The sequence below is a fragment of the Corythoichthys intestinalis genome, chromosome 3 (assembly GCF_030265065.1).
Source record: "Corythoichthys intestinalis isolate RoL2023-P3 chromosome 3, ASM3026506v1, whole genome shotgun sequence".
In the NCBI taxonomy this organism is placed as follows: domain Eukaryota; kingdom Metazoa; phylum Chordata; class Actinopteri; order Syngnathiformes; family Syngnathidae; genus Corythoichthys; species Corythoichthys intestinalis.
In genome coordinates, this window is record NC_080397.1 from 51,571,613 (window position 1) to 51,584,420 (window position 12,808).

The following is a 12,808-nucleotide window of genomic DNA, read 5'->3' on the forward strand; positions in this document are numbered from 1 at the left end:
GTCAGCTTTGCTGTGTGATGTGTTATCCTCTCGATTACAGGGTTCTCGTGGGTCCTTAAAAAGTCTTAAAATGTCTTGAATTTAAAATCCTTATCATCAAGGTCTTAAATTTTCTTAAATTTAAAGGAAAATTACACTAAGTATTACATTTCCAGAGGAAGTATTTATCGTCAGTAGGGCTGCAGCTATCGATTATTTTAGTAGTCGATTAATCAATCAACTAGTTAGTTCGAATAATCGCGTAATCGGATTAGGAACATTTAATGCGTTACAGAATCGTTTTTGGGAGATGTAAAAGTAAGGCTTGCCAATATTACTCTTTCAAAAGAGCATTAAATGCGAATACAAAATAAAATTTTCGAGTGTTTCTTCAAACTATGCAGAGTTTTACTTTTATTTGAAAATAGATTAAAATACTTAGCCTGAAACGGTATACAAAAAAAAAAAAAAAAATTACGATATAAGTATAAGTACATCAAAAGAACAAATGGCTAACTTGCATAGCAAAAGTTCGCTAGCTTAAATGCTGCTAAGCTCCTAACAAATTGTTCAAACACATATTCCCACAAAAAAAAACGGCTAAAGTGCTAAATATACCTATAAACTAAATTATGAATGGATAAAAAAAAAACACATTAGCTCAAACAGAAAACTTTCCTTATGTTGGTTTTAACCATTTTAATAAGTTTTGTCATATTCATTGTCGCCACTAGAGGACACCCAAATCAATAAAACTAAATGCAAACACTTTCAAAACAAAACATTACAATTAGTAGAGGCGTGCGAAATTTCCGATTCTTAGATTATTCGCGATTCGGCCGTGGAAGATTCGAGAACGATTCACAAATATCCAAATTCCGATTATTGAATTATACCAGGTAAAGCGGAAGTAAAACACAGTCAGCACGGTCTTTGGGACGCAATGAGGAACGGACAGAGAGTAAATATCATGTTCAACTCATGCCACTAGATAAAAAAACAATCATACCTGACTGCGGCTGACAGCCGCTACAAACAACGCCCAGTTGCTAGTTGCTACAAACATACGGCTACAGTAGATATCATATATATGTAGAACTAGATGCATAATTACAGATGACGTCAGTGTTAGAACATGTATTATTAAACAGAGATGCGAAATGACAGACTTTCCGGCGTAAGTAAACAGCAGCATCTTAAAGCAGTAGACCTCTCTAGAAGGGTCTGTTGTAGCGAACCTAATTAACTTTTATCTAAAATACTCCTAAATCGGCAGAATCTTGTCTTGAATCTATCTTTAAATGATGAAATAGTTTTAAAGCTTTGACAAAAGTAGACAGAAGGGAAATTATGGAATAACGGGAGCAATTTTAACAACTGTAACAGTTGATTCACAACATTAAATTAATTGAATTTAGTATAAAGCTGCTGATACAGAATGGGGACTGGAGTTTTTTTTATTTACTGTTATTTTTGTATATTTGTTTACTGTTGTATGTTAACTTGATACTGAAATAGTAGTTTGGTTTAGCCTGAGAGGTTTTTGAACAATTTTGGAACTAATGTACAAAACATTTAAAAAAAAAAATAAGGAGTGGGGTGCATCAATAATCGTTTTATAATGGAATCGGAGCCTCTGAATAGTAATCGTAATCGTATCGTTAGGTGCCCAAAGATTCTCAGCTCTAACTTTGTTCCGATCATGTTTTTTTGCTACCGATCCGATCCCGATCGTTTTAGTTTGAGTTTCTGCCGATGCCGATATTTCCCGATCAGATTGCTTTTTTGCTCCCGATTCAATTCCAATCATTCCCGATCATTTTCCCCGATCATATACATTTTGGCAATGCATTAAGAAAAAAATGAATGAAACTCGGACAAATATATACATTCAACATACAGTACATGAGTACTGTTTTTGTTCATTATGACAATAAATCCTCAAGATGGCATTTACATTATTAACATTCTTTCTGTGAGAGGGATCCACGGATAGAAAGACTTGTGACTTTTTATATTGTGGCTAAATATTGCCTTCTAGTGTATTTGTTGAGCTTTCAGTAAATAATACTGTAGCCATGCCCAACTGCATGATGGGAAGTGGAACCATGACTGTGCGCAGTGCTACCAATTGATATATCTTCTCTGCGTTTGGAAATAACATAAGTGATTAAGAGAAAGATCAATTGCTACCTTGCTTCCCCACAGTGCTTCCCATGATATTTCTAATCGTAGGGAGAGGGATTGTAAGGCTTTAGCCAATTAAAATAAGGCTCCAAAGGCTGCCAAAATTCACTCTACTCATTTTACGCTGCCTTTTATCTCTCTATTTAGGTAAAATGACGCCATTACAGATTGAGCGCGACAATGCGTGAGTGAGTCGTGTAGCGCATGCATTAATTGCGTTAAAAATTTTAACATGATACATTTTTTAAAAAATTAATTACCGCCGTTATCGGGATAAATTTGATAACCCTACCTTACGCCTAAACTAAAGACTCTGGACGGGTGTAACATATTATGTTTGTAACTTTAAATACAATTAGAAAACGATTTAATTTAAAAAAAAAAAATTTTTTTTTAAAAAGGCATGGCTGATATTTTTTTGCCGATTCCGATACTTTGAAAATGACGTAATCGGCATCCCGATCGATCGGGACATCTCTAGTTTTTACCATAGAAAAGCAGGTTTTAGAAGATAGAGTACATACGGTATATATTAGGAGTGGGAACCTCTTGGTACCTCACGATACGATACAAAACATACGCCTTGCCTTGCAAAGCCCCGTCTAATGATAAAAATAGTACACATTGTTATATATTATTGTAATATATTGCAATATATTAGAAAATATACAAATGATTGCCGCTTTCCATGTATTACAAAATATTCAACCTGAGTATAAAATACATAGGTTTATATATCCCAAGAAATAGGCGATTTTATAACTTGCCACCGTATGTACAGTAAATATGTAGAAAGTCAAGATGTTTTTTAAATAGCTTCAAAGGACAGGGCTAAAGTGTTCATCTTCTCATATTTAACTAGGTTTCTGATATTCTTTTGTACGGACAAACAAAAGTCAATGATGCAAAATCACACAATTTTGCCACTTTTTAATGTGACGCTGCTGCTGCCCCTTACTGTATATCTGCTTTTAATCAAGGTATGTTAACAGGAGGTTTCAATCTGTTTCCTTCAAAAAGAAGTAAACACTTGGGCAGTTTATACATCACACCATCTGTTATTTACTTACAGTACCTTGAATGAGAGAAGCCATGGTCAGTCTGCTTGGGCCAAATGACTAGAAACAGAAGTATGGAAAGAATTCATATCTGAGTTGTTACGTCTGTGAAGTGTTCTTTTTTCATGTGGTTGCTGCGGCTCATATCCTCAATATAGTCCAGAACCACTGATGTTTTTTTGTTTTTTTTAATGTTACTTGACTCAATGCCATCGTGCCAACTTATTCCTAAAGAGTGTGTGTATCTGATGTAACAGTTTGTTTGTAAAAACTGAACTCTGAGCCAAGCGTTCCATAAAGCTCTTTGGCTCATTGCTCTTTAACTGCGAGCTGATCGTGTCATTTGGGGACAAAATTGTTGTTGGGACACGTGGAAGATTTTGTAAATGAACCCCACTGATACATGTAAAGAGGGCAGAAGTGCAGGAGGGCTCGCTCACAGCTGCATTTTGGTAAATAGCCAACTATTTGCATTTTCATGGGATAGAGATCAAGCCCTAGCACGAATGGAGAAAAACCTTGCAACATCCTTTACAGAAATGCTCATGAATGCCTAAACACATATTCATACTGCACTCAAAACAATGAAACATGGTATTTATGCAAGAACCTTATTTCAAGTGGTTTCACACAAATTCTTTAAGTAACTACAATCATATGAAAAGGAATCTGAACCTTTTGGAATTTCTCACATTTCTGCATAAAATCATCAGATGTGATGATTTGGAAGCAATAACTTCAACCGGACGTTTCTTGTAGCTGCAGACCAGTCAGACATTGCGATCAGGACTAATCTTGGCCTATTCTTCTCTACAAAACAGCTGTAGTTCAATCAGATTCCTGGGATGTCTGACATGAATCGCTGTCTTGGAAGTCATGCCACAGCATCTCAATGGGTTTCAAATTTCGACTTTGACTTGGCCACTTCAGAACATGTTTTTTTTTTTTTGTTCTTCTGAAACCATTTGGAAGTTGATTTACTTCTGTGTTTTGGATCGTCTTGTTGCAGCATCCATCCCCTTTTTGGCTTCAGTTGTCTGACAGACAGCCTCAGGTTTTCCTGCAAAACATCCTTTTAAACTTTTGAATTCATTCTTCCATTAATGATTGCAAGGTGTCCAGGCCTTACGGCAGCAAAACAGCCCCGAATCATGATGCTCCCTCCACCATGCTTCACGGTGGAGATGATTTGTTGATGTTGGTGAGCTGTTCCATTTTTCATCCACACATAACGTTGTGTGTTACTCCCAAACAATTCAACTTTGGTTTCATCAGTCCACAAAATATTTTGCCAAAACTTCTCTCCAAGTGCCCTTTTGCAAACATTAAACAAGCAACAATGTTTTTAGACAGCAGTGGCTTCCTCCGTGGAGTCCTCCCATGAACGCCATTCTTTGCCATTGTTTTACATATAGTTGATGTGTGCACAGAGATATTGGACTGTGCCAGTGATTTCTGTAAGTCTAAGACACTCTAGGGTTCTTTTTTACCTCTCTGAGTATTCTGCGCTGAATTATTGGCGTCATCTTTGGTGGACGGCCACTCCTTGGGAGAGAAGCAACAGTGCCAAACTCTCTCCATTTGTAGACAACTTCTCCGACTGTCGATTGATGAACATCCAGACTTTTAGAGATGGTTCTGTATCCTTTCCAGGCTTTATACAAATCAACAATCCTTGATCTCACGTCTTTAGACAGCTCTTTTGATAGACAATGCTTCTTATGAAGACAATTCTTACCAGGTGTGTGTTTTATAGTCGGCAGGACAGCTTTAAACCACTCATCAGTGATTGGGCAGACACCTGACTTAAATTGTTTGGTAAATATTGGTTGAATTGCTCTTTAAGTCTCCTTAGGCAGAGGGTTCACTTACTTATTTGTCCACCTTCTGTCATTGTTCGCATGCTGTCCTCATTAAAATATGAAAACCTTTAAATGTTTGGGCGGTTTTAGTTAAAGCAGACACTGTTTTTACATCTGTGTGATTTTGGCAAAGATCAGATCACATTTGATGATGATTTTATGAAGAAATGTGATAAATTTTCAAAGGGTTTAGATAGTTTTTCATACCACTGTATTAAGTTATATAATTAAATGACAAATGCCTAAATGAATGAAGTAAGACTTAATAAATTACTTGAACAAGTTAAGCAATTCCTATTCAAACCTTTTACACGCAAAATGTGTACCCCCTTTTTGTTTCCTTTACAATAGGAGTGTTAATTTTAAATATTCATTGTGATGTTGTTAATATTCTGGATGAGTGGGGGGCCCTGTACAGATCATGGGCCTAACTGGCTATACCCTACTGTGTTGCTTGCCAGAGGGACTTTGCATCCCTTAAGTAAGCACAGAAGTCATGCTTGTTATTATGCTTTTTGTCAACCGAACACACTCCAGCTACTTAGTGGAAACACTACTTACAGTCGTGGTGTCACCCACAAGTCTTGGCGTCTGTTTTGTTTTCTGACACATGCACTTAAACTGCGTGTGGCTGATTAACTCTGCTAGTACATTTAACTCTGCCAGGGGTGTCTTTGTTCAACGCACTTACAGTGGGGCAAATAAGTATTTAGTCAACCACCAATTGTGGAAGTTGTCTTACTTGAAAAGATTAGGGAGGCCTGTAATTGTCAACATGGGTAAACCTCAACCATGAGAGACAGAATGTGAAAAAAACAAACAGAAAATCACATGTTTGATTTTTAAATAATTTATTTCCAAAGTAGAGTGGAAAATAAGTATTTGGTCATTACCAAAAGTTCATCTCAATACTTTGTTATGTACACTTTGTTGGCATTAACGGAGGCCAAACGTTTTCTGTAACTCTTCGAAAGCTTTTCACACACTGTTGCTGGTATTTTGGCCCATTCCTCTATGCAGATCCCCTCTAGAGCAGTGATGTTTTGGTTTTGTGTAGATCCGAGGAGAAAATTTTTAATGGGGGCCGGGGGTTTCGGGAGATTTTTTTAATGTCGGCTGCTTGGTATGCAAGCGGGGAAAGCGGCACAAAGCCAAAAAAGCGCACCAGAGTGGCCAAAACATTGACTTATTTCAACGAAACAAAGGAGGGTACACTGTTGTGTAGGAGTGGGAACCTCTTGGTACCTCACGATACGATACGATTTGCGATACAAAGCTCACGATAACGATCTGACGATATAGCGATACAACGATTATTGATAACATTGATCAGGAAATCATTCTAGGATATTCTACAAAAAACAAGCTTCTGCTGTGAATTGGAATGAGTTTATCACTAGTAGACGTCTAATCCATTTGAAGTGGGAGGGTGGCAGTGAATAAACATTCGTTCATTCGCTGCCATCCCTCCCACTTCAAACGGATTGAACGTCTATGGCCGTCAGTGGCAGCCAATGCCAGGCAATGGAGTACTTTTGGGCCATTTAAGGTCAGTTACCTGTTGATTTTCAGTTACTTCCTGTTGATTTTGGGGTATTTTATGGGTCACTTGCTGTTTATTTTACGTTACAGAACAGGAAGTGACCTGAGAATCGCCCAAATGAATAGGCACAGACTCAAACTCAACAGGAAATGACCTGTAAATGCCCTAAAACGAACAGAAAGTGACCTGGAAATGCCCCGAAAATCGGATTGAATGACTGTGAATTCTCTGGTTTTGAATGAATGAATATTCCCAGGCTAAATGGATTGGGCGTCGAGCACCGTCAATGGCAGCCTTTTTTTTTTCCTTTTTTAAAATTGACACCTTTTTAAAACGATATCTCGATTCTTGACAGGAGCATATCGATAACATTTTGGGATACAAAGTATCACGATATATCACCATTTCGATATTTTGTCACACCCCTACTGTTGTGTCCTGTCTATTCAATGCCAAGCTTGGCTGCACCTAAAGCCACGTCACCCAGTTGTAATTTTGGAAGATGAAAGGAGACAATTACAAGCTGGCAGATCGTAAGGCCTTTTTCATAAGTATTTTAATTGACTCTTACATAATTAATACAACAGTGGATTCAGTAATGTGTAACAACACAAAGCTAATGTGTGTATACAATGAAAAAAACCCATTTAAAAGTTAAAATAGTGCAAACCCTAACCTATGTGCATTTTTGGGTGTGTGGAACTAAACCATAAACTCTACTCTTTTCAAAACAATGTTTTAAAATCTGTTTTTAAAATATTACCCAAAAAAATTAATGTCTTTGAATTTTTTCACTTCTGGAAAAACTATTCGTGTGCTTTTACTAACAAGCCATAAATATTTTGGCTCCTACCTAACATACAAAACTTTTCTCAGTGGAGATGAACTACTTTGACTTTCCTGAATTTCCTTGACACAAAAGTACTACTTTCCTTTTAGACCAGGCTTTGCCGGTATCTGTCTACTATCCTAAGGTGTTTGCTGGGTGCGGGTTACTAATAGTGTTGTCCCGATCCAATACTCCATTTTAGCGACGGGACAGTATTTGATTTGATAAAAAAATCAAAAAACAAAAAAACAAAAGGCAAACGTGTTCCCTTTTTTGGGGCTACTTGTTCTTTAGAAACCAAAAATAGTAAAATAGCATTTTGAAAATTTGTAAACAGAGCATTTCTCGAAGCGATAACAGCAGGAATCACTTGAATCCAAAAACTATTACTTGGCAGTCACTGGTTACATAATTTTTGTATTATTTTTAATTGTCTAACATGTTTGGAATCCAATCAGCACTGGCAAAACATAGCTTGAAAATTTTTTTTGAAGTCAATAGTAGTAGTGCAATTTCACACTTACGTGGATTGGTGGGCACTCTAGGGGTACAACAATGTACAAACAATAAAAGTTAATATTTTTTTTAAAGTATGTTGTCGTTTTTTGTGCTGTAAATGCAACTTTAATAACACACATTTGTTTATGTGTGCACGTGTGTTTCTCTTGACCCTAGTCAGCCACTTGTATGGCTTTGGCCTGATGGACGCCGAGGCCATGGTGAAGGAGGCGGAGCGATGGAAGCAACTCCCGACGCAGCACGTCCCGCCTCAGCATGTCTGTGTGGAGAGCGCTGACAGGCAGATCAGGTACATGGGAAAAAAAATGGCCAAAAGGCAGCCATTTTGGAAGGGTGGGAATGGATTTGCTTTTTCTTTCTTTCATTTTTTTCCCGGCACTCATCTCATGGGCATGGCTACGCCTCAACATGGGCATAAGTATGCTGAAAGCTGTTTACTCTAAGATGCGCACACATGCATACTACATTTTAAGGTTCACGTTGATAAGCATTTCATCCTTGTACTTGTAATGGCCATGGCAACCTCATGAAAACAAAAGAAATTGAGCTCCTTTAAGTCTTGTCTCGTATTTGACTGTAGAAGAGAAAGAAAATTAATACAAAAATGTGATTTCAACAACTGAAAATAAATAGTAGAAGGGGATTGAGAATTCAGAAATAAAAATATGAGGTATCGATGATGAGAAGTATCATTAGTACCTTTGGTACTGTGTCGATTCTTACCGTAATTTCCCCGAATATAAGGCGCACCCGTGTATAATGCGCACCCCAAATTTACTTGTAAAATCTAGGGAAAATTATTGTACCCGTTCATAACGCGCACCCTAATTTTAGCACCATTAAATAGAAGAATACAAGAAAACAGAGCTCGTGTACAGATACAGAAATGTCATTCTACTGAATGGTGAAACATAGCACAAGCATAGCATATTGGTAGTTCAAAACATTACCATAAACTGACAGTATATACGGTAATAATATGATTTGACAACTTCTCCAACTTACTAGAATCTAGGAGAAAACAAAACAAAGGTGACTTTTCTTTTAAAGGCTGCTGTATAACTTGCTCGTTTCATCATGATGAATCAATGTTCCATGGATTGATACGGTAAAATGAAAGTGAGAACGTAAGTCGGAAATCCAACAGAGCTCATCACTGTCAACATGACAGTAACAATAGGAACTATTGTTATTTGGGTTTGAGTTTCCCGAGGGACAGATATAGTTGACACACAAAGGAAGTCTATGTTGTTACGTTTGTTATGGTCCGAGTTGCGGAGCTGCAAAAGAAACTAAATTCTTTGCTTTATGACGAGTGAAAAAAGCAGAATTTAACACAGACGAAATCATTCGGCCGATCAGAGTGAAGTATTACCGAAACAAAATGGTGACGTCACGTACCGTAATGGTCGGCAACGGATCGCCGCATACGTTTCTTCAATACAATGTGGCTGTCAATAAAAAAAATAAAAAAAAATCGGTTAACACACACACACACACACACGCACACACACGCACACACACACACACACACACACACACATATATATATATATATATATATATATATATATATATATATATATATATATATATATATTTATTAGGGGTGTCAAACGATTAAAATTTTTAATCAAGTTAATTATAGCTCAAAAATTAATTAATCGTAATTAATCGCAATTCAAACCATCTATAAAATATGCCATATTTTTCTGTAAATTATTGTTGGAATGGAAAGACCGAGATGGATATATACATTCAACATAAAGTACATAAGTACTGTATTTGGGGATGGGGATGGCGTGGCTCAGTGGTAGAGTAGTTGTCCCCCAACCCAGAGGTTGTGGGTTCAATTCTCCGCCCTGATGAACTTGCCTAAGTATCCTTGAGCAAGATACTGAACCCCACATTGCTCCTGGTGCTGCGTCACCAGTAGGTAGATGGCAATATAGACCCTACTCACGTGACGTCACAGCCACGCCCCCGCGCCATGATGTCCGCATACTCGCCATAGAAATGCATTAGCGCTTCGTAAATTCTTCCTATTATTGCACGTTTTACTGCTCGTCAACATTAATACTCAAAATGGTGAAGTCGTGTGTGGCGGTCGGTTGCAAAAACAGAGAAGATAGACGGAGAGACTTGAATTTTTACCGTATTCCGAGAGACACGAAGAGGAGGCCGCGATTGACTGCTGCAATTCGACGAGACAACTGGGCTCCAAACGACTACCACAGATTATGTAGTAGTCATTTTATATCTGGTAAGATGCATTTAATATATATTTAGAGGGTTTCGGGCTGACAACCACAATTAAGATCATTGCTAGGCTAATCGCCGACAACATACACGTATGTATGTAGTTAGTGCTATCGCTAAACCATATAAACATTAAAAGCCCTAGCTCCATTGACAAATGGCATGAAATACATTAGACTTGACAGTGGATGTTAGCAAGAACAAAAGATTTTCAATTGAAAATTTCGTAACTCACCTTCCGAGCACAAGATTCCTGCCGAATTTTCGTGTACGAGGACGTGTTTCACCTAACCAGCAACGTAGCATTTATAAGCCTCCAAGCTCTTAAAGTTTTTCAAACTTTCGTGAGAATAGGCTGATTTTGTGTGGGTATCAGATGTCAGGCGAAGCCAGCGGGTCGAAAAACATCGATTTAGGCATCAAATACGGATCTGGCGAATGGATAAACTGAAGCTTTTCCACGTAACGCCTTTTATGCAACGGATCCAATGAGTTTACAGCGTCAGATAACACTGGGGCTTCCATGAATTGCTCTATAACTTGCTCGACTAATAGAAAACAATGAGAATAGGTCTGAAAAAGAGGTACAATATGGCGGCCGGAAACAGCGACACGCCCATTTTGTGACGTAGGTGAGTAGGGTCTATAGTGTAAAGCGCTTTGAGCGCCTTGATAGGTGGAAAAAGCGCTATATAAGTATAACACCATTTACCATATTTCTTTATTATAACAATAAATCAACAAGATGGCATTACCATTATTAACATTCTGTTAAAGCGATCCATGGATAGAAAGACTTGTAGTTCTTAAAAGATAAATAAAACAATAAATAAAATATATAAATATATAAATAAATAAAATATATAAATATTTATAAAAATTTATAGAAAATAAATAAAAGATATTAAATAGTACAAGTTATAGAAATTTTATATTAAACCCCCTCTTCATGTTTTCGTTTTAATAAAATTTGTAAAATTTTCAATCAAAAAATAAACTAGTAGCCCGCCATTGTTGATGTCAGTAATTACTTACAAAATGCTCATGGATGCTGAAGCCTATAAAATCAGTCACACCCAAGCGCCAGCAGAGGGCGGCAAAACTCCGAAAAACACAACAAGTACACCTTTCACTTTGCTGTCCTTTTAATATGTTTGAGCAGGGCATTTGTGCGTTAATTGCGTCAAATATTTTAACGGGATTAATAAAGAAAATTAATTACCGCTCGTTAACGCGTTAATTTTGACAGCCCTAATAAATAAATAAATATATATATATATATATATATATATATATATATATATATATATATATTTCTGTCTCCATCCATGTACCCGTTTATAATGCGCACCATGATTTTACAAGTTGATTTTTTGTTGGGAAAAAAAGTGCGCGTTATTTTCGGGAAAGTACAGTAGTTCTGCACTCTTGCTTGGTAAAGATACCACTGAGATTCAGATACAGGGTGAGAAAAAAAATTGATTTACAGTAATGCTGTTGCGCGTGGGCAAGGAGAGCGATAGTCATCGATGCGCTTTTATTAAATGGGATAAATCCAGTGTTTCCCCTAGAATTTTTTGAAGCTGTGGTGGTGGGCTGCATCGGAGTCGGACAGCCTTACCATATCGTGCCACGGCGAATTTTTTTTTTCTCCATTATTTTTTTCCCTTAATAAGAACCATAACGAAGATATATTTGAAATATTTCATTAGCTAGGCTAATGTCGTAGCTCTCAGCTATGGTACATGTACGTAAAATGCGTAGCTGATTACAGCTACTTTACCCTACGTAATAATACGACTTTTTTTCTCGTAGCAATAGTACGACTTACATCTCGTAGTGACTCAGGGGTCGGCAACCCAAAATGTTGAAAGAGCCATATTTGACCCAAAAATAAAAGATAAAAAACTGATACAGTATGTCGGGAGCCGCAAAAAATTAAAAGCCTTGTATAAGCCTTATAATGGTAGCAACACTGGCTGTATGTATTGATACTAGCTTTATTAGCCTACTATCGAAATGACTAAGTTGGCTAGAAATACAAAATTAGCCTTCATGATTAAATGTTTATTTTCCCTGCAGTGGATCCTATAGAGCACAGATGTCAAACTGATTCCAGAAAGGGCCTAGTGGGTGCTGGATTTTGTTCCAACCGATAACGTGCAGAGAGTTTAACCAATGAACTTCCTGCTGAAACAAGCAGCACCTGACAAAGTTTAACTGATTACACATGTAAAAGATCTAACTGGTGAAAAGGTGTCATCTTCATTGGTTGGAAAGCAAACCTGCACCCACTAGGCCCTTTCTGGAATCGGTTTGACACCTGTGCTATAGAGAATGACGCACCACGTGAATACTCTGTTGTACGATGCCACTACAAGTTTAACTTCATTACAATATTAAGGAACTGAAAGAATGTTTGTGTCATGTTTGTCCTCCTAGAAATCCTATTAAAACAAAAAATATATTTCCCTCTCCCTTCTTTTTCCATTTTCAAAAAAAAAACCTCTGGAGCAGCGCTTAAGAGCCGCACGCGGCCCTAGAGCCACGGGTTGCAGACCACCGTCTTAGT

At 37.4% G+C, this 12,808-nt stretch overlaps 1 protein-coding gene across 1 annotated transcript in view; it reads left to right on the forward strand.

The window, feature by feature from the left end:
• The window catches only part of LOC130913537 (proprotein convertase subtilisin/kexin type 5-like), a 305,474-nt gene that overhangs the window by 146,413 nt on the left and 146,253 nt on the right, over positions 1–12,808 (forward strand). The window contains exon 11 of the mRNA XM_057832213.1: positions 8,134–8,266. Coding sequence (XP_057688196.1) covers positions 8,134–8,266 — 133 coding nt within the window. The remainder of the gene's footprint in view (positions 1–8,133; positions 8,267–12,808) is intronic.